The 23968-nt window shown below is 33.6% G+C and overlaps 1 protein-coding gene across 1 annotated transcript in view; it reads left to right on the top strand.

The window, feature by feature from the left end:
* Window positions 1-23968, top strand: part of LOC127708972 (sodium-coupled monocarboxylate transporter 1-like) — a 50798-nt gene that overhangs the window by 3341 nt on the left and 23489 nt on the right. The window contains exons 2-9 of the mRNA XM_052214204.1: window positions 13575-13640; window positions 16418-16469; window positions 17392-17459; window positions 18116-18270; window positions 19368-19508; window positions 20649-20778; window positions 21494-21582; window positions 23033-23145. Of these exons, the coding sequence (XP_052070164.1) occupies window positions 13575-13640; window positions 16418-16469; window positions 17392-17459; window positions 18116-18270; window positions 19368-19508; window positions 20649-20778; window positions 21494-21582; window positions 23033-23145 (814 nt within the window). The remainder of the gene's footprint in view (window positions 1-13574; window positions 13641-16417; window positions 16470-17391; window positions 17460-18115; window positions 18271-19367; window positions 19509-20648; window positions 20779-21493; window positions 21583-23032; window positions 23146-23968) is intronic.

Below are 23968 nucleotides of genomic sequence, written 5' to 3'. Positions count from 1 at the left end.
GTGAAAAGGGAAGGGTATTGTAGTTACGACATAAGGAACATATCCGATATCATCTGTGAAACGGTTATTCCGTAACGGTCAACCAACTCGTGATGGCGTCCGTAAAATTTACGAAGGGATGATTTCAACTTCACCATTTGGAAGTCTTGGTTCAATAGCTTCCTTGTGAGCAGCAATCCTCTATCAAGGAAATCATGATAGGAAATACAAGCCCTGGAATATAGTATCAATTGGGAGATATATACTCCGTATGCAGGCGCTGCTGGAATGTTGCTACATAGAAACGGAAAGTTCACAATTGGGAAGCTGAAATCATCTCTTTTGTCGTAAAGTTTTGTTTTCAACCGACCCTCATTGTCAATTTCTAGATGTAAGTCAAGATATGAGGCAGACTTAACTGTATCTGTAGTATCCTTTATCTCTAGTTCGAAGGGATAGATTCGTTCAACATAGTGACCAAATGTTGTATTATTTAGTGAGAGAACATCATCTATATATAGCGGAACGTAAAGTTATAGGATATTGCTAACTTCTTATCTTTCTTCCTAAGAACCTAAGTCAGGAACCTCTAGCCTTTGTTGGTCTTGTGTATGTTTTAATTTTGGTTCATCTACATGTTTTGGAGCATAGAATGGCGTCCATATTCTTGATATAGTGTACTTTGTGTTTCGGGGCCTACTCGGGGCTGTCTCTGGGTGTGGGATTTGTCGCTGTGTTGAAGACCCATTGGTGGCCTTGGGTTGACTTGTATATTTTGGTTGGGTTGTTGTCTCTTTGACACATTCCCCGTTTCCATTCTTTATTCTATACATGTAGCTGTCAAAGATACTTTTATAAAAGAGACAAAAGAAGCAGTATTGGAATATGTAACTTCTTTCTAAAAAAACGGGTTAATCATAACCAATATAAAAAGAAGATGTGGTATGATTGCCAATGAGACAACTCTCCAAAAGAGACCAAATGACACAGAAATTAACAACTATAGGTCACCGTACGGCCTTCAACAATGAGCAAAGCCCATACCGCACAGTCAGCTATAAAAGGCCACGAAATGACAAAGTAAAACAATTCAAACGAGAAAAATAACGGCCTAATTTATGTACAAAAAATGAACGAAAAACAAATATGTAACACATAAACACTGACAGCTAGTTCAAAGCCACTAACAACTAATTAAAATCAAAGTACTGAAGTACTGAACATCGGATGACCGCAGGTTCTTGTGTATGGTCAAAAGCACATGTCACAGAAACAGATCACATCTCTATACCTGAAACTGAGGTTAATTTACAGAGATTTTTTTTTCTGATACAGGTTCCTGCTTGGATGATGAATAAATGACAGGAAATTCAACCTCATCGTAATAACTATTATATTGTAGTGATACAAATCAGTATACCTTAGACTATTATACTAATATAATAATAGTTCCAGAGAATACACTGGTTTGTTGTTATATATTATATTAATATTACGGTTGCATGTATATATAATTTTCATCTATTTGTATATCATTCTATTCTACTATTATTATAGTGCAGTGCAAGTGCGTGGTGGACACTCTTCTGTAAAAAAAATCAAAGCCTTAAAGGCTGTAAAAGCAATTGCTGCCATGTTAATGCTTTGTGGACTTTTATTTTTCATCCATATATATAAGAATTAAACGGCCTGACAGGACAGGAGTGTTGACTAGTGAGAAGCAAGACGGTTTTAACTTTATATCAATAAAAGACTTTAGCAGGAAATCATTTTAAATATGTTTTACATTTCACAAGGAGACAACAAGTTTACCAGGCTAAAGTTGGGGTTAATTATACATGTGCTGAAACATATAACTAAAAAAAAAATCAATATGGATTGTCCCCTGGTAGTGTTTGTAACTGGGCAATAATTTCCTTTATTGATTTAATTTTAACAATTTTCATAATTAATTTAAATTAACCATTCAGTTAAAACATTTCAACTTTCCAGACGCAAATGTTGAAAAACGGGCAAGAAATAAAATATCTTACAAGACATAAATATGTAAAAAATAAAAATATATTTCAGCTTACTAAAAATATTTTCATAATGTTACTTTGACATCATTTCTTAAAACTAAGTCCCAAACATAATTGCTCAGTTGATATGTGTCATCCTCATGCGATACGAGATAACTATAATTCTGATGCAATCCCGAAAAGGGGGGGGGGGGGGGGGGCATCACAAACAAACATGACATTAAATTGTCATTATACGAACTAGAACAAACAGCTCTATGTTGCTTTGATATTTATCAATTTTCAGGAAACATGTGAAATAAATTTCAGGTCCATTTCATTATAGTGCCTAACAAGATTGTGTGAGGTAGACGAAATTGACCTTAAAACGATCGTATTGTCTTTTGATGTCCAAAAATAGGCAGATCGGACATATAAGGACTTTATCTAATGACTACATAAATTTGGGATTTATTATTATTATAATATTCTAATGAAACTGAAAATTGTATTTTTTTGTTAGGATAAACAACAATTTTACCTGGCGTAGCCGTGCATAAAATGTTTTTCTGCGAAAAATGGCGTATTTAATGGAATAGAACGTTAATACAGTAAACTTTCTCTTTTTTCTCCGCAATAGGCTATCAAAAATAATTTATCTAATGTGTATGTGGAAAATTATGTGAAAAGATAAAAAGTGGCAATTGTTACCTTTCATACCTTAAGTTTCGTTCATATGGTTGTTACCAATTATGTAAATCAATTGTATCTGATTTTATGCCCTTTATGGGCCCTGTAATTTGGAAAATACAAAAAAAAAATCTATTCACTGATAAAACGTAATATGGACTGGTCCAGTGTCCAGTTTGCAGGTCATTTAATTTACTGTACACATTCATGCACGCTCTGATTTAATCGATATACTCGTACGCAAAAGCATGAACAGTTTGAAGGTAATCTAATAATAACTTAATCCAATCAAATTGCATAAGATTCAATAACAATGTCCAGTCCACATCATAATGAGTAATAGGGGTAAACTTGGTAGGGAGAAATTGACAGATATTTCAAGTTAATATTTATGCAATAACGAATTAAAATTTGTCAACCAAAAGTTTTGCTACAATTTCAAAAACATGTCGTTCTGTATGGGTATAGTTTTCGGATCTTTCATTAGCGTATTTAAGGCTATAAAAAGTTTGGGCTTCAAAAGTTCACACAATTATTGACTTTATACAGAAAATTCGTCCTTGTAAAACATTTAATAGTTCACAAATGATACGCGATTTTAAAGTAAAATTATTTCTTAAAACACTGCAAAAAATTTCATTCATATTGATAAAGTGGTATCGTCATAAAGTGCGTTGAAATGAACAGTGGTATAGCAAACATCGAATTTCCTGACAAAATGTTATCACACACTATAGTAAGGGGAGTCAGTTAAGTTTGTTTATTTTTAGATTACAGGTAATCATTTGACATTACGTATACAGCCTGTGTGACCTGTGTAGTGATTTTGATTTTACGATAAATTCATGAATGAATGAACGATAATTTTATGAATGAACATGAGCACCTGACCTCTTTCTTAAACACCAATTAAACATATAAAACCGCATTTAAAAGGAGATAATTCAGTCAAATTTTCAGTACTAAATCAACAACTGAAATGATTCCATTTTTTGATGAAACATCGTACGAACGGAAAACGGAATCGCAGGTATAAAAATGCACTTTTTCCCCTTGTAATGACCGCGGATCTATAATTTTTATAGATCGGTTGAAATCCCAAAACTAATTTGCATAATGGAAATTTAGGCGATAGCAATACATCGGAATGACCTGAAGGTCATCCTCTGTAAAAAATCATAACCAAATCAATCAAGTTAATTTAGGAATTACATGCTGACAAATATAACTCTTTTGACTTTTTTGAAACGTTTTTTTATATGATGCACAATGGCTATTTAATTCATTGTTTGGGGTGCATGCGTCCTTTAAGGATACATTTTTTTCAAATATTTCCAGAAATAAAACACCAAATGTGTTTTGTTTTCATTAAAATCCTAACAATTTATTAGAAACTTAATGTCAATATATATATTTTCTCCTAATTTTCAGCAGAAATAATCTTTAAATTTATTCACTTCCATTTTAGACAATTGTTTTCTCAAGGAATTCAGAATCAAACAATTCTTTAAAAAAAACCTACGCCTTTCCAAAATATGGATGACAGCTGCCTGAAAGTACAACTTGATGCCATACTTACCTGGGTAAAACTTTTTTCAGGTGCTCTCGTGACAGGCTATACATGATATTAAAATGAAAAGGAAGCACATTTTTTTTTAGAAAAATGTACAATACCCAGCTGATATCTGAAACTACAACATTTGTATCAAGGCTGCATCAGTGGGAAATCTAGGCCGAGTTCACTTGAACCTCTCGAGTTAACTTGACTTACTCGGGTTTCAACAATCCGTGTTTACTTGAACCACTCGAGTTAACCCCTCGTACCCTGGTTCCAACTCTCACCGAGCCAGGGTTAAATCGAGAAACCCTCGAATGACGTCAAACCAATGAGATTATTTCATTTTTTTATGCTTGGTCAGGGCATTACCCTACAGTTACTTAGAGTTGTTCCGAATAGCAACTCTAGTGCGTTCACGTGATACTCTTGAAACTCCGAAGTCGATTCTAGAGTTTCAAGTGACAACATATTACCTCCCCCTGTAAATATTGAAAACTAGATCTTCTCAATGCTTGTCCCATTTTAGGAAGGACGCTAGCAATTATGGATTCACGGGAAAACGTTCTGGTAAATAGTAAAAATAGAAATAAGTTGAAATAAAAACAAAACTTCCATTCAATGTCAGACTCTAATTCAATGTTATCATTTCCCTCCTTAAGTAGCAAACGACGAGTACAGCAGGCTATACATTGTGTAGAAGCTTGATGTAAAATTGGTTTAAAATGTTGCTATGCGAATAAATTCCTGGAGTACCAACTTCAATTTATTTTTCTACTGGCTGTATACCTTTCTGGAACATGCTAATTATCCGAATATATATACAGCTAATTCCGAGAAAGTCAGGAAAAAAATTCCAAAGGAATCGATTGATATGCAGCAAAGATTGGCACTTTTGAAATTAAGTTACTAAGCAAATTCAAACGGACCTTATCTCGATGTAAACATTGAATGTGAATAGATCAAGAAGACCGCAAATACATGTACAAAAATCGAGACGACCTTTTCTTAAAATTGTATAAAAATAGAAAAAAGATACCTACTTTATAAAAATAGTTATCTTTAATTTCTTAACCTGCACAGAAAGACTTTTAAATTTTTATATTCACAAAAAGACAACATTTCTCTACTGAATGTACATGTGACAAGAGCAGACCGATGTGCTCGATAACTTAGGTGTGAAAAAATAAGTATACTTTGGGAACTTGTAACATGCTAAGGACTTTTTGGAACACACAGAAAATTGGTGACCCGAAAGATCTTTAGATTTTGTATGTTCATGATTTTTTCCAATTTTTTTTATCAATATGCAGCAAAGATTGGCAGTTTTTAAATCTCAGTTTCACAAGCTTCTAATGCAATTATCTCGATAGATACTGAACATAAAACATCGTGTATTTGCATGTATATTTCTTATAACACAGTTTAACAATTAATTTATTTAAAATGAACAGTTATCATTTAGAAATAGCTTTTGATCAGTATCGTCACCGGCATTGTTTTATTATTGACTTTCTCGACTCTATCATAAGAAGAGTGAATTTTCTTTTGTTCTCGTTCACTGGATATCCCACTGTGCACTTGTGACAGACAAGGCTTCCGTGCTCATACCGTAAAAACACGCCATAACATTCACTAAAACTGTTCCTTTATTTTTGTAACAACGGTATAGCTTATTGTAGAATAACGTCTTTCCAATTTTTTTAAAAATCCATGTGATGATCTCCAATACCAGGAAGTTACCATAATGCCATTGACAGACATCTATAGCATGCTTATTTTTGCGTTGTAGTATTCAGATATACATACATTGAACAACTCGATTTTTATAAACTATTTGGTATATATATGCACTCTCCGCTTGGGGTTGAATCACAAAGTTAACCAAGTTCAAAATTATTTAATTTATCACATAAAACACATATCATATAACATTTCTGACTAATTCATGAGATATTTTCCTAAGTTAAATGTGCAATTTTGCCTATATCGCCCTAAACCTTTGCGAAAGACGAAGAGTTAGCACTTGGTACATGTATGCGTATGAATATCCTTTATTCAAGCGTCACTAATGAGTCTTGTGTAGACGAAACGTGCGTTTGGCGTAGAAAATATTATAAGCCTGGTACCTTTGATAAGTATTTACTTTAGGCCTAATACAGTGCCATATTCTGTGAGATGTCGATAATTTGCCAGGGCCGGATCCAGGTTTTTAGGTCAGTAGGGGGCGCAAACCTAAAATTTCGCCGAGCGGAGCGAGTCGAAACAATTTTTGAGGTAAAATTATCGAAATGTTCTTCTAGAGTGAGTGCAATGTAGATATCTCGCCAAGCGAAAATATTTTGTGGTAAAATTAGCGAGAAATTAAAGTTTCAAGCTAAAACCGCCTAAATCCACCCCTGACAACAATCTACAATCACCATAAATTAATTAACAAGAAATCTGTGAGCTTCTATTCATTGAGACTAAACCTATATATTTACCAGAAAACGGGACGTAAGACAAGTAGAATAGAGACAGACCTCAATCCGAAGTACACAAGCTGACCCTCCATATAAAAAAAAATCAAGTGAATGTTATGTCAATGGTTGATGAGAAAACTGGTGTAACATTCATATTAGTCAATTGAATATATTCGGGGGGAAATGAAGTAATGATGTAATAGATTTTATGCGTGCAAATGCAATACCGGACTCCTAGCGGATCATCTAGACCAAATATCAAGCGACTGACTGGTGGATGAACGGACAGAGGTAAAACTATGTCCCTGTTTCCGCGAAGAGCCTCTGAGGTAAGATGGCAAGGTATCCTACAAAATTGGAAAAATCAACAACGATCTCCTAACATCCCTAACTTACGCCCTAAGGGATTCATAATGAGTTTTTAATTTTTTGATTTTCGGAGGTCGTGCCAGACTTTATATATACTGTTTTCGCTGCAAACCACTAAAATCAAAATTAGATGCTTTTACGAAGTTATGTTTATTTTCTTGGGATCCCATGTAATACGGTAGTACAGGGTCGGGGGCCTTGATCGTTTATGCATACTTCGGCAAAATTTTAGGTTGCAAGTGAGAAATATATATAGACACAGAGATATTAAATAATGATACAAATTAATAAACTAACCTTTCGCTTGAAACAGTATTTCTATCTTTCATTAAGAATGAATCTAACCTGGATTGTTTTCTTGGCTGTGCCATGATGAAATAACCAACCCAACCGCGGGTAGGGCACATTCACCTACTTCGTGGGAATGTGAGTTAGGGATGTTTTGAAACCTTGATTATCAAAGAAATTGTTTATAAAAACCATAAATACAATGTAGCAATTGTTTTTTTACTTTAACTGCTAAAAGCCTCTAATACTTGTCATCAAACGCATCACCGCGTTCACCGCGTTTGACATATTCCTTTGAAGTATATAATATTTATAGAACTTAAATAAACCGTAGTTCAGTTGATGAGTAATCAATTCACGTTGGTTCTGTTAAGCTTGCTGTCTATAATACAATTTGAATGTTAAAACGGATGGAATGCGACGGATTTAATTTTCGTCGTCTCTTTAGATACTTTATTAAGCTGAGGACAACCCATGCTTTGCAAATTGTAGGGGGCGCACGCCCGCCACGTCCCCGCCTGTATCCGCCCCTGTTTGAAGGTATACTTCATTTGTCTACATGATTTATCTTCTTATGCTTGATTTGTTCAGTACGGTATACATTTTGTCTTATATCTACAGCATATCCTGATTTATTTTAGAAAATGAACAATGTCGTTCTCAAGAAAGAAATTTAAGCGTGCGTGACTGCAACATATAGACTCTTATAAATAAGTATCACATAACTCTTTCAAATCCTGCAATCAAAATACCGGGACCCTTCCTTATGCAGTGTATAACTAAGTTCGGGTACATGTATGCTTTGTTTATTAAATGCGAAGTAAACCTGAAAATTCTGTTTCAAAAATCAGACGACACGACCGTTTATATATTCGACCGTTTATATATAATTCTTAAGAAATTAGAGAAACATAATATTTTTGCAACTTGCAACTCGACCTTCGTAACTCGCAACTCGACTTTCGTAACTCGCAACTCGACTTTCGTAACTCGCAACTCGACTTTCGTTACTCGCAACTCGACTTTTTTTAACTCGCAACTCGACTTTTAAGGTAAGTACAGGTAAGTACTTTGGGTTATAATATTGCCTTTATATTAAGTCTCTTCTACCAAATCCAACGCTTGCCACAAAATGTCGTCCGTCTTATACCCGTCCATATTGACAACTGCATACAAGGAGCATGATGTATTTTTTGTTTGTAATAATAATACACGAAACGGTCAACCTTGACCCGCTGATTTGTAATAATAATACACGAAACGGTCAACCTTGACCCGCTGATTTGTAATAATAATACACGAAACGGTCAACCTTGACCCGCTGATCCATTTTAGCACATGGATTTAACGGGAATATGCAAAACAACTTTGACATTTGTAAAATATAATCACTTGAAAGTTTGAACAAAGATACCCTAAGAAAGGTTACTAGTGGGGTTTCATGTAATAAAAAAAATCTTATAAATCATGGTTTGATATTGTCAATAAATATGCTATCGGGTTTTTTTTTCATTTAATAATCAATGTTAACAAATATAGGGTTTAGAATGTGGTGTAAGTTAGTTATACACCTCGGGATACGGGGTGTCTGGATAAGAAACCCCTCCGGCCTCCGGCCGACGGGGTTTCTTATCCAGACACACCTATCCCACGGTGTATAACTATTACAGATACCACGAACCCGGATGGTGAGTGGTAACTTTTTTAAAACGATTCAACGGTTATCAATTGTGTCTATTATTTAAACTATTGTTAAGGATGTATTCTTCTGACGTTTCAGTCTCGTTTAAATCTCGTACTGGAATTATTTCCAAAACATGTGATACAAGTGGAAAATATCAATGAACTTAAAAAATGTTATAATCAAACTTAACTCTGTGAAAAAAATGTGTATTTACAAATTTTATTCCCAATTAAAGTCGGTCTTTTTAGCCAAAATTTTGAGAAAATGGGTGAGGGGTACAAGAAATGATTTTACCAGAAAAATGTACATCCCATATCATTTTTTTCTTTTCAAATTTCTTAGATATGTATTTTTTCAATCATTTATGACAAAGAAGTTGAAATAATATGCATTTTGTTCTTAAAATAGAGAAAAATCACAAATTTACAAAATTGACAGCATGGTAAATTTGACACGAAAAAGCATCAAAATATGATAAAACTTTCTTATATTAACACCTACCTATAGTTTTTTTTAAGTTAAATTATTCAAATTGGTCCACTTCATCTTTATTGAAAGTATGAAAAAAAGTTTAATTGTGGAACTGTGATTTTTTTCACGAAAATATCCCAAAAACGGGTAAATATTGATGAAAATGGGAAAATCATCAAAATTGGGTACTTTCAAAGGGCCGTAGCAAGAAAAGAAGTGTACCACCATATGATTTTTTCTTCGCCAATTATTTTTTCACAGTCATATAAACCCAAAAATCAGGTTAAGAAAAAAAGTTTAATTCTAGAAATTTTTGGCTTCTCAGAGGTGTACATCCTTAAGACGTCTTTTCAAAATTACAGTTCTTTCATTAATTAGGTTCAATCATCAGTGAGTTCAAATTACCACCTTTTAAATCATCTTGAAATATTCACAAGAAACAACCAATAATTAAAAGTATACGGGTAGTGGATTTAAGTCATGAAATAATATTTAAATACAAAACCGCATGCTTTTTCAGTATTTGGTACTGACATTTCCATTGAATTAGTATCTGTAACTTACAAAGTAAGGGAGATTCGAACTAATTTCTAAGTATATATAAAACGTATGTTACCGAATTTCTAGCGAAAAAACATAATTCTAGGCATATCACGGTTTATTCTGTCGCTGTCACTTTTATAATTTCAAAAATTCACAGAAATGAAAAATAAATCATTTTGCCATCAAAATTAACAAAATATTCAGTTGTAAATGTAAATAGAACGCTCGCTACCTCAGGAGAAGGTGTATCTGATGGATAAATGATACACTGAGTAGCAATAGAACGCTACCTCAGGAGAAGGTGTATCTGATGGATAAATGATACACTGAGTAGCAATAGAACGCTACCTCAGGAGAAGGTGTATCTGATGGATAAATGATACACTGAGTAGCAATAGAACGCTACCTCAGGAGAAGGTGTATTTCAGTAAAGGATAAACAGTCGCAGACATTTGTGTGTCTCTAGAGTTAACGCTGTTTACCTATTCTGGTTAACAGACATTTGTGTGTCTCTAGAGTTAACGCTGTTTACCTATTCTGGTTAACAGACATTTGTGTGTCTCTAGAGTTAACGCTGTTTACCTATTCTGGTTAACAGACATTTGTGTGTCTCTAGAGTTAACGCTGTTTACCTATTCTGGTTAACAGACATTTGTGTCTCTAGAGTTAACGCTGTTTACCTATTCTGGTTAACAGACATTTGTGTGTCTCTAGAGTTAACGCTGTTTACCTATTCTGGTTAACAGACATTTGTGTGTCTAGAGTTAACGCTGTTTACCTATTCTGGTTAACAGACATTTGTGTGTCTCTAGAGTTAACGCTGTTTACCTATTCTGGTTAACAGACATTTGTGTGTCTAGAGTTAACGCTGTTTACCTATTCTGGTTAACAGACATTTGTGTGTCTCTAGAGTTAACGCTGTTTACCTATCCTGGTTAACAGACATTTGGGAGTCTAGAGTTAACGCTGTTTACCTATTCTGGTTAACAGACATTTGTGTGTCTCTAGAGTTAACGCTGTTTACCTATTCTGGTTAACAGACATTTGTGTCTCTAGAGTTAACGCTGTTTACCTATTCTGGTTAACAGACATTTGTGTGTCTAGAGTTAACGCTGTTTACCTATTCTGGTTAACAGACATTTGTGTGTCTCTAGAGTTAACGCTGTTTACCTATCCTGGTTAACAGACATTTGGGTGTCTAGAGTTAACGCTGTTTACCTATTCTGGTTAACAGACATTTGTGTGTCTCTAGAGTTAACGCTGTTTACCTATTCTGGTTAACAGACATTTGTGTCTCTAGAGTTAACGCTGTTTACCTATTCTGGTTAACAGACATTTGTGTGTCTAGAGTTAACGCTGTTTACCTATTCTGGTTAACAGACATTTGTGTGTCTCTAGAGTTAACGCTGTTTACCTATTCTGGTTAACAGACATTTGTGTCTCTAGAGTTAACGCTATTTACCTATTCTGGTTAACAGACATTTGTGTGTCTCTAGAGTTAACGCTGTTTACCTATTCTGGTTAACAGACATTTGTGTGTCTAGAGTTAACGCTGTTTACCTATTCTGGTTAACAGACATTTGTGTGTCTCTAGAGTTAACGCTGTTTACCTATTCTGGTTAACAGACATTTGTGTGTGTCTAGAGTTAACGCTGTTTACCTATTCTGGTTAACAGACATTTGGGTGTCTAGAGTTAACGCTGTTTACCTATTCTGGTTAACAGACATTTGTGTGTCTCTAGAGTTAACGCTGTTTACCTATTCTGGTTAACAGACATTTGTGTCTCTAGAGTTAACGCTGTTTACCTATTCTGGTTAACAGACATTTGTGTGTCTCTAGAGTTAACGCTGTTTACCTATTCTGGTTAACAGACATTTGTGTCTCTAGAGTTAACGCTGTTTACCTATTCTGGTTAACAGACATTTGGGTGTCTAGAGTTAACGCTGTTTACCTATTCTGGTTAACAGACATTTGGGTGTCTAGAGTTAACGCTGTTTACCTATTCTGGTTAACAGACATTTGGGTGTATAGAGTTAACGCTGTTTACCTATTCTGGTTAACAGACATTTGGGTGTCTAGAGTTGACGCCGTTTACCTATTCTGGTTAACAGACATTTGGGTGTCTAGAGTTGACGCCGTTCACCTATTCTGGTTAACAGACATTTGTGTGTCTAGAGTTCACGCTGTTTACCTATTCTGGTTAACAGACATTTGTGTGTCTAGAGTTCACGCTGTTTACCTATTCTGGTTAACAGACATTTGGGTGTCTAGAGTTCACGCTGTTTACTTATTCTGGTTAACAGACATTTGGGTGTCTAGAGTTGACGCTGTTTACCTATTCTGGTTAACAGACATTTGGGTGTCTAGAGTTGACGCTGTTTACCTATTCTGGTTAACAGACATTTGGGTGTCTAGAGTTAACGCTGTTTACCTATTCTGGTTAACAGACATTTGGGTGTCTAGAGTTAACGCTGTTTACCTATTCTGGTTAACAGACATTTGTGTGTCTAGAGTTAACGCTGTTTACCTATTCTGGTTAAACTATTTTCATTTGTACCCAAATGTTGCCAATTTCAAGTTCAAAAGCTTTACTTATAGAGGAATATTCGTATACAGAAAACATAATCTCTATTAAGCATTACAACTGAAATACCACTCTGAAATCAGAAAGTAGTACAAAGTTTTCAAAACCACCATCTTGTCATAAATGCAAAACATTTACCCAAATACTAGTATACTGTATTTCCATCAAAACTAGGGGGATCTTAATGACTCCCATACTTTGTAGTAACAAGTCAAAATTGTCTTCAGGTAGAAGACAGAAGACAGAAGATAGGTGTGTTAAATATTTTCGGTGGCTTAAAATTGATAGCATAAGAACTGTTAGGGTGAAAGAAAAATGTATTTGGAAGTAAGAAATATTCAATATAATTCACAAAAAATATAATTTAAATTTTATTTATCACGACTTAATAACTCGTTATCATGACTTAGTAACTTGATATCTTGACTTAGTAACTCGTTATCATGACTAAGTAACTCGTTATCATGACTTAGTAACTCGTTATAGCTTGCTCTGTATCACAAGTTACCAAGTCTTTATAAGTGAGTTTATTGGTTGTCATCATTTTATATAAATATTTAAATAAAATAGATGATGAAAAATATCGAGCTACTAAGTCGTGATAACGATTAAGTTAATTCGCTCTAACGAGTAAGCTAAGTCGTTATAACGAGTTAGCTTAGTCGTTATAATGAGTGTTCTAAGTCTTTTTAACTAATTAATAAGTCGTGATAACGAATTAAAATTAAACTACACCCTAAAACTAACCGGCTACCGTACATTTGTACTAAGTGAATATCTAATGGACTAATTTAGAAATGCTGTTGCATTAAGTCCGTTATTTTTGACGTTTCTGGTTAGATGAAACTTTATTAACGAGAACGCTTCTGCTTGTATTGAAAACAATGCATGTTACAAAATATATATCTAGTAAAAAGAAAATGCAATTTATGATGTTTTACATTCCAGTATATCCATCTAAGATTTGGAACGTTGGTTCGAATAATTTCCTGTATCATCTACATGATAACGATGGTAAGTATTGCTTTCTCACTTAGCCTTCTTTAATTCAATTCAAAACTTTATTGTCGTATGGATAAGCTTATATGATTTGTGACTAAAACAAACAAAACATAGTATAATATAAATGACAAGAAGAAAGCATGTATTATACAAACTAATTAATACATGTAATTATATCGTATAATAGTTAATAATTCAATTATGAGTCCTCTACCCTTAGTACTAATGACTGCTTAATAAAGGAACCTATGCTTTTTACTTGTTTTTGTGTTGATGGGCAGAGAATAAATTTCATTTTGGCATCATCATTTAGGCTATTAAAATTTTCAATACAATTTGCCTCAATCAATTATTTAATAAATGTTGGTCTTATGGTGGAGTCTTTCCTGCAATACAAGAGAAAATGTTTCTCATCCTCAACTATATTGCAGATCTGACACAACCTGTTTTCTCTGGGAATTTTTGGTGTCTCCCTTTTTCAATCAGTAAATTATGATCACTTAATCTTAACTCGGTGATATACAATTACATAACATCTTAATCTAATCTAAAACTTTCCCTTGCAAACTGTCGAAATAACATTACCTGTTATGGTTTGGTTGAGTATTCTCACAGGTAATATTTGAAATAAAGGTTCTATTAATTACTACATCCGATTTCAAGTTCAAGGTATGTTGCTTTGACGTCATTCATGTATCTGTATTAAAGAATCCGAAAGAAAATAGTTGTTTACTCAGTAAAAGTAGTCTCGTTACACCAGAGTTATCGTTCTTACTGCGAAAAATCTTCATCATACCATTGAGACTATAATGTAAATAAAAGTGTAATATGCGAGTTATGTATATGTCTGATGAATGCATCTGTTCATCATTCTCATCAGTTGTCATACTGGCCATTATTCTTACCTGGTGTCGATGCATAATATATATATATATATATATATATATATATATATATAATAGAAGTCATTTAACAAAACTGGTTAACATCAGAATTAAAACCTTCACAACAATAAATTAAACATATAAGTATACATGCAATAATAAAACGCCGTATTTAAACCTATTTTATAGCGTTCATTTGTTCTCTTGTTCTCTTGAATAAACATTTGAATGTGATATATTTGACTATGGGATTCTTTATCGGTGGTGGATCTAGTAATTTCCGTAAGGGAGGTCCGGTATAAAAAAATCTATAAAAAAAATGTACTGAGAACACCAAACATTTCCGTCTGTATAAAAATAAGGAGATGTGGAATGGTTTTCAATTAGACAAATATCCACCATAGTTCAAATGACGAAGATAAACGCAAATTTAGGTCATTGTACGGCCTTTAAAATGAGAAAAATCCATAGCGTATAATCAGCTATATTGTTTATCCAAACAAAATTTGAACAGAAAAATGAATACAAATTGAATTGTGCCAAGCCCATTAATTATAACTGTCAAGCGGGTGCCATAAAAAGTTCCTAGTATGAGGGGAAAATGACCGTATATATTAACAAGACAGCTACCCGTCAGCAGTGGCGGGCGCAAGATTTACAATATGGTAAATCACGGGGATCTATCGACAAATAAGAGCATCCATAAAATATCAGAACAATCTACTTAATTCAAATCTTATATAACATAATAGGGCCAATGCTCCGACTGTCCCACCTGGTTCCGACACTGGGCAGAATTACAATACAAAACTATACCGAATTTATTTTGGCCTCATGCATCACTGAAGGGACAATGTTTGATTTTTGTTTTCTCAACGGCCAATGGAAATATTTCGTGCAAAATTGGGACTAAAAAACATTAACAATAAATCCTAAAGGCTGGTTCAGGAAAGAAGGATGAATGGCGGGCATTTCTAAAGCCACTGAAAAATAAGGGTATTTTTGATAAAAGATGTTTCACTCGCAGCAGGCAACTATAGACTCTTTTAAAGGTTATTAAACGTTGTTTAACCATCAGAGAGTCGAGTGTACATGTAACAATATACCCACAAAAGGCATCGGATTTAACGGCCCCCTTCTGATAGGACATGACTGTTTCTTTTTAACATCCTACAAAGCAAAACAGGTTCCTTCCCAAGCATGGATTCTACTGACGGAACGGAGACGCCAAGTGATCACTCTAGTTCCACATTTAACTACTTATCAAATGTATTTTGAGCATTTCTCTACGTGTATCAAATTGTATTCCTATACTAATGGTAAACAATTAAAAAAATGACTTATATATACCTCCATTTATAATTTTAAAAACCCTTGTCATACAGTTTCCACAAATACTGGCAACGTAAGAAACAGAGTTGACCGTACTTTGACCTATAGTGGTTTACTTTTATAAATTGTGACTTGGATGGATATTTTTCTCATTGGCACTCATACCACATCTTCTTATATCTATTGTCGTATACTTTCAAAGATTTTGTACCCCCCGTTCTTTTTTAGCCACACTTAATGATCTTACTTATTATACATGTGTTGTTCTCTATTAGGGAATTGTATTCAGATTTCAAAGTAATAAAATCAAGATCTCTTACTATAGCATTTCATATCTACTTAAACGCATTGAGTTTCCTGATTTTTTGTCTGAATAATTTATAATTGGTTTTATTTTTTTATTTTTTTTTATCTGGGAGTTTCAACATTGTTTTTTTTTCTTGTTCAATGAATACAAAATCTATATCCATGCTAATCATGCTCCTTATTTTGGTAAACAGAACTAAGCCTTTATCTGTTTTTGATATCATTCACTTACATTAAAGATTTTATATTTGAATTTCAATTTTTCAGCTTATTTATATGGCGATAGTACTGTACGGTCCATCTTTAGCTTTGAATGCAGGTATGGTCTTGGTATTAATTATTTTATATATTTAAGTTACCATCTGTTTAATATGTTTCTGTGTCTTTATTTTCAAAAAGATAGACGCGTCAAAAAATAGTTTCTGAAAATCGGATAATTTAAAACTCTGAACATTTTTAATAGAAACTAGCACTTGAGTCGGCACGAATTTTATTGTACTCATTTTAAGTAAGGGAAATGTCTTAAAAGTTGTTACAGTTTTGCAATTAAGTTAGAGTTGGATGCATGAATTCTGAAAAAAAAATAAAAATTGTTATTTTTTAATATTTACTTTATACTAAAAATGTGCCGCTTCTTTTGGTATAAACAACATTGACGATTCCATTTTTACTAAACCAGATGAGCATTTCTTAAAATCACTGTCTCTTCAGTGACGCTCTGGATCGAGGCCAAACTATATGAAAAACTGAACATAAAACTGAATTGTTTCACATTTTTCATGTCGGGGCCTTTTATAGCCAACTATACGCTATTGGGTTTTCTCATTGTTGAAGGCCTTACGGTTGCCCATAATTGCTTACATACATAGTTGTCTCATTGGTAATCATACCAAATCTCCTTATCTTTATATAATACAAAAAGCTGGTAAAACATAATGCCAATTTAGTTGGACAACCAATCTGAGCTACACTTGAGGGAAATGCATTTTGTTAATTAGAAAACTTTCAAAAAATTTAAAACAGTAATTTCAGAAAAAGTGTTGAAAACATTGATGTCCAAGGTGTTTTTTTAGGAATTACCTAAAATATTTAAAATATCTTTCTCTCACCTGGTCCAAGTTTCTAAAACAACTAAACATTGACAAATGCGTTGCGACTGAATGACCAATTAATCTGGAGTTGTGTCGTGGGTTATTTTAATGTGATCATATCTATTGTGCTCTCAATGCTTTTTCTTACAGTAACCGGGATCGACCTCTGGGGATCACTGGTAGCAATATGTGCGGTCTGTACACTGTATACGGCTTTGGTATGTCAATTCAAATATTATTACTAATTAATGTAAAAAAAAAAGGCATTGATACAATATAGTACAAATACGGTCGTAGACAAATCTGTAAAGTTACCATTCCGATTAGTTCATGCAGATTAAAACATACAGTATATAAAAATAAGTGTATGTGGTATGATTGCCAATGAGACAACTATCCAACAGAGTTCAAATAAAGTGGATGTTAGCAACAAACCCATACTGTATAGTCAGCTTTAAAAGGCCCCGACATGACAAAATGTGAAACAATTTAATCAAACCAATTCACGAAAAACAAATACGACAGACATAAAACAATGTCAGGCTCCTGACTTGGGACAGGCACATATTTAATGTTTTTGTAGGCGCTCAACAAATTTGCATGGCGGGTGGTGAACACACAGCAGGGCACGATTACCCTGTTGTTGCACCAAATATTGTTCCGTTTAAAGTTCTCTCCGGCACTGTTTAGTAAAAAGGTTTTGATCGGCTTATTATGATGAAGCGTTCCTATATATCCCAAACGTTAATTGTCTATTTAGAGTTAGCTCGATATGCTATGTGCAGTCAACTACTGCACAATGCTATGCTCTACACATGTACATGAATTGAAGTATTCCATGACTTGTGTATTTACTTATTGATTTTACTTGTAGGGTGGCATGAAAGCTGTAGTTTGGACTGATACTGTACAAGTACTGATCATGTTTGCCGGGATGTTAATACTTCTGATATTTGGGTGCAGAAAATTGGGTGGTTTAGATGTAGCATGGAGAGTTGCTGACCAAAATGATAGAATTAAGTTCCTCATGTAAGCTTTATATTTGTTCTTATTTGTATATGCCCGTTTATGGTAAACCGTTGTCCGTCCGTCCGTCTGTCGTCAACATGTCGGACAAATAACTCAAAAACGCTTTAACCAATTTTCATGAAACTTGGGTGAATTGTTCATATCTATTGAAGGAAGCTCCCTTTTTTTAAGTTTCTAAGTTATGGGATTTTATTCATAAAAAAGGGGGGATTTTCCAGTTTTCGGACGATAATTCAAAAATGCTTTGAGCAGTTTTCATAAAACTTTGGTGAAGGTTTATATCTATTATAATACGCTCCCTTTCGTTTTTTTTTATAAATTTCTGATATGACATTGAGGAGTTATGGAACTTTATTCGTTGAAAAAGCGACATGTGTATCATGTGCTCATGGCGCAGCTCTTTATTTGTAATGGGATAATATTTAAGAAGCAAAAAACACTACAGAAATATTTATTATATGAAGTTTTTTTTAAAAGAAAATGAAAAGAGTAAAAAGAAAATATAAATTATTAGCCTAGGCCTGCTTTCTCTACAACCTTAAGTCTTTCCTCTACTTAAAAACCTAACAAAATATTCATTCTATTATCTATAAATGACTGACCTAAATCTGGAAAAACTGAGCAAGAACAGCGTTAAACCAACAAAAATTCAATTTTTATAACCTTAAGTCATCTTCCATCAAAATTAAAGTACAAGATCAATAATTTATAAAATGAAAAAATTCGCAATGCTTTGATAAAGAATAATATCTAGTCTAGTTAGATTACATTAGGTAACCCAAAAAGGACAGTATATTAATTTTTTTTTCGAATCAGGATCAATATATAGTTTGCACCTAAATGTTATGAAAAAGTCAGTATAAGTAAAAGGAGATATGGTTTTATAGCCAATGAAACATTGGATGCAAAAAAATGATGTTTACAGTTTCATTCCATTTGGAGTTCATGTTATCCCAATTGTTTATCTCCCATTTTACTGTTTTCATCTTAATTTATGCATTTTAAAATGAAATCACAGAAGACGAATACATTATTCGCAACAAAGTTAGAACATCCTCTTTTTTTGTGAAATTTAAACATTATATATCAATTTTCAGACTGAATCCAGACCCGTCAGAAAGACATTCACTTTGGAATATGATAGTTGGTGGTGGATTTATATGGACAGGCGTATATGGTATAAATCAAGCACAAGTTCAAAGAGCTGTTTCATTTTCATCACTTGCAAGAGCTAAATTGTAAGTACTTCGCATTTAATCATCCGTAGAGCTTCGGTTGTTTAAAAAATATGAAGCAGATAAGAAGCCAGTATGATAAAAATTGAATACAACTCGTTACCGAAAATCAGGGATAATTCACGCATGCGCGTTGCGCGTGAATTACTATTCCATTGATTAGTCACAATTTGTATATTTTCGATATCCGATTTCTTTTTTATTCCCGTTTTTTATTTTTGAATGTTGTGAATTGTCACCAAATTAATATTAGCATAAAGATCCCTGTAAGGGTAAGCATACAAACCTATTTCGTTATTTTGATCTTCATTTACGAACATAATTGATCCATAGGTTGGATATACACAATATGTCAGACAACAAATGCATCCATTCAAAGTTATTGCAATAATTCTTCATTTGCAGAAATGTCTTCAACTACATATGTACAATCAATATAGCATATTCAGCTTTCTTGCTCTAGTGATAATTGTTATCCTTTTTGACTATAAAAATATTGATTTGATCTTCCCACTGTTTTGATTTGAGCGCCACTGGTGAGTCTTGTGGAGACGAAACGCGCATCCGGTGTGTAGGAGGTAGGAATGCAATTCTTGTAAAGATTTTAATTAAAATCATGAAAATGACGTATTTTTCCATCATTATTACGACTGTTTTTACAAATACATAATAACTTTTTATTGATCCAAAAAACAATTAAGTCCCTTAGGACTCAAGAGGTAAAGTTTGATTGTTATGCCCCCCCCCCCCCCCCCTCCCCCCGGTGTAGCCAATGGGGGCATTGCGTGTTACCCTTGACCGTTCTTCCGTCCTTCCGTCTTTCCGTCTGTCCTTCTTTTCGTACGTCCGTCTGTCCTTCAGTTCGTCCTATTTATGTTTCCGCACACTTACTTCAGTTTTACTCCAAATTTTATGAAACTCATACACAATGCTAAGAACCACAATAGGCAGTCACAGAGTTTGAATTTGGGCAGTGAGTCACTTACCGTTCTTGAGTTATGCCCCTTTTTTAACTTGAAAAATTGCAAAGCTTGAGCGGGGGCATTCGTGTCCTCAGACACATTCTTCTTTTATTTTTCTCCATTTTTTTTGTTTATTTCCCATACTGCCTTAACACGTAATACTGTCAAGATGTATTTTCAGATCATTATGGGTGAATTTGGTGTGTATTGTGTCAATCCTTTCATTGGTCTGTCTTGTTGGAGTAGTCATGTTCGCTTATTATAGCACGTGTGATCCAGTGAAAGCAGGAATTGTGACAAAATCTGATCAGGTGGGTGAATTGATACCATAAATCTGTTGAAAATTATATAAAATGATTGATTTTCGCTGTTTGTTCAGGAAAAGTATACATGTATATAGATGATGAAACTGAGTTTGGAGGGGATACTTTATTTGTATTAAAGCAGAACAAAATAATAATATTTTTTAAATCTTTTACATGTAGTTCAAGGGTACAATTTGAAATATATGTTATTTAATTCTCATCTTTCATAACAAAACAAAACACACCCACAAAAGTTAGTATACCTCCCATGTGTAGTGCTGCTACGTGGGACATTATGTACCAATGTCATATGTTAAGTCTTATTTTATTTGTGAGCGTCACGGTAACAAAAAGGTTTACACAAGACTTGTGATTCCAGTACAGGCGAAATAGTTCTGGAAGTTCTCCTGAAAATATTTAATCTGGAAATCATTTTAGTGCATCTATTGAAATTATAAGGGAGAGTTTTTTTTATATGTAAATGCTTTCTTCCAATCTCAAACCTAACGTTAAGTCTGGACTTTATTCGGTTTTGTGAATAAGTTGGCCGATCAGTAAATTCCTTAATATAAAACTTTTTCAGTAGATCATGAGAAAATAATGACGAAAATATTTGCTAGACGGACGAACGGACAGACGGTCTTTCTTGATCTTGCCGATCAGTGTTTTAATGTTGCTTTCAGACGTAATGCTTGACCCATTTTTAATTTTTTTTATTCAGTTGATTCCTTTGTTTGCAATGGATATAGTTGGAAAATACCATGGACTTCCAGGATTGGTTATATCGTGCATTTTCAGTGGAAGTTTAAGGTACGTTCTATCTATATAATCTGAGGTTACCTAATTTGCACCTTATTTTACAGTTCTCTCGCCTTCATTTTTTCAAGGAACAGATAAAACTTGCCTTTCTGTATTTATTTGGTAGTTTTATCCGTATTTACTATAAAGTTCACAAACTTGATTTTAAATCCATACTGAATCATAGAAAATGAGTTTGATCCGACCTCCAAAAGATCCCAGATTCTGCATTGACAAATGATTGAGAAGTACCTACATTACACCCATGATTAGCTGCACATTCGTAGAAATCGGGAACTGGTATTTTGTTTTATTTCTCAACATTTTTTCTTATAATTTGACAATAATTCATGCTTGATATGCATTTTATATGAAATGGATATCTGTGATTAATTTTAATTTCTCGTTTTAAAAAGTAGATTTTTTGTAGACGTCATATTCAACGTTTCCATGAATTTTACATTTTTGACTGGATACTACATCTGTTGATTATTAATGTGACCGTTTTGTGTATCTTTAAGAGTATTTTAGAAATATGTTAAAAGACGTTCATTATGTTAAATGATAAAAATACGAATTGTTTAGCAACTAAGAAAACTTACAAGATATCCATCCCTTTTTATGCAAAATGGGTGCAAATTGGGTAACACGGTGCAATTTTGGGTACTGTTAAGTTACATTGATACTATAATGCAGTCATGTTGAGCATGTTTACAGATTATCTACATTTCCCAGTATATGCATCTTCAGTGCTATTGAAGTATTTCATTTCAGTATTTTTTATCGTTTACATTCAGTGATGAACAACTATTTTCGCTACCGATACTCCATGAGAGGACAATAGAAAAATCAATCCAATACTGAAAATCTGAAAGTAATGATAGTCTGGATGGGGTTTACAGAATAAAGAATAATGGCCAAAAGGAGCAGAATAATGGACAAAAAATATAAAGAATAGAGATAAACAGGGCCAAAAAAATAAAGAAGAGAGAATAATTGGGTGTTAAGATATAGAATTGAGCATAGTGAGCAAGCAAAAGATATAAAAAATGGAGAAAATTTATCTAAAATTAAAAATTAATGAAAACAGAAATGAAGGACCCCTTATCCAGACCATCAGTAATCGCGTCATATTTATTCGAGATTTCAAAGTTAAATAAAATTTTGCATTCGATTTGTTTAAAATTTTGCGGATCTTCAAATAAACTATGGAAAAGAATATATCTGCGGAAGAATCGGTACCACGAAAATAGAGAATATTAAGCTACTGCGAATATTTTTCGGCTTACAGTGTCAGAAAAAAATAACAGTCTGCATAAGTCACAACCTGTAAACTGACATGATTCATTACAATAAGTTTTTTAATCTCTGCAATTAAGTGGCTAAATATGAAAATTGCCTGAGCTATATTGAATTTCCTTTCTGCATGAAATTTGATGAACACATTTTTTTTTTATTTCAGCTCTGTGTCATCTGGATTTAATGCAATATCAGCGATTATTTTAAAGGATTTTATTCTTGTATGTGCTCCAAATATGCCCTCTGGAACAAGAACAATTATTTCCAAATTCATTGGTTGGTATTATAAATTTCTATGATATAGAAATGTATTATTGCGTTATTACATGTATGTGGTTTTATTGTCTCGCCTGCGACGAAAATCAGAGTATGCGAGACATAGGGATTACAATCAGGCGGCGGTGTAAAGTATTTGTATAAAGCTTTATATGTCATAGGGTAGAAAAGCTTTATATTTCAGAGGGTAGAAGAGCTTTATATTTCAGAGGGTAGAAGAGCTTTATATCTCAGAGGGTAGAAGACCTTTGATGCTTCATACCTTGCATGTAGATACCTTATGTTACGAAGTTTTCGTCTGTCATATGTCCATTGTCCTTGACCTAATTTTCATGGTTCAGCGAATGCTTGAAAAAAAAGAATTTTTTTTTGTCATGTAAATTTCTCAATAGTTATAATAGGATAACTAAATTTGGAATATGGATTCCTTGCAATTCTACATGTCCGTCAGACCGGGTATATCTGACCTCGATCTCATTTCATGGATCAGTGATCAAGGTTAAAGTTACGTGATTAGGTCTGTTTCTCAGATACTATAAGCAGTAGGTCAACTATATGTGCTATATGTAATGATTTAGAAGAGTACATGTCAGTTTGACAGGTTTTATTTACCTTGAGCTCATTTTCATGGTACACAGGTCAATGTTACGCTTTTGTGTTTTGGTCTATTTTTCAAATGATTATAGCAATAGGTCACCTATATTTGGTGTATGGAATGACTGTTAGGTGTAAATGTCTGTCTACCAGGTATCATCTGACCATGACCTCATTTTCTTGGTTCATTGGTCAATGTTGAGTTTTTGTGTTTTGGTCAGTTTTTTTC

The sequence above is a fragment of the Mytilus californianus genome, unplaced genomic scaffold (assembly GCF_021869535.1).
Source record: "Mytilus californianus isolate M0D057914Y unplaced genomic scaffold, xbMytCali1.0.p SCAF_7, whole genome shotgun sequence".
Classification (NCBI taxonomy): Eukaryota; Metazoa; Mollusca; class Bivalvia; order Mytilida; family Mytilidae; genus Mytilus; species Mytilus californianus.
The sequence above is the reverse complement of the archived record's forward strand: the minus strand, read 5'-3'. Positions and strand labels throughout refer to the sequence as shown.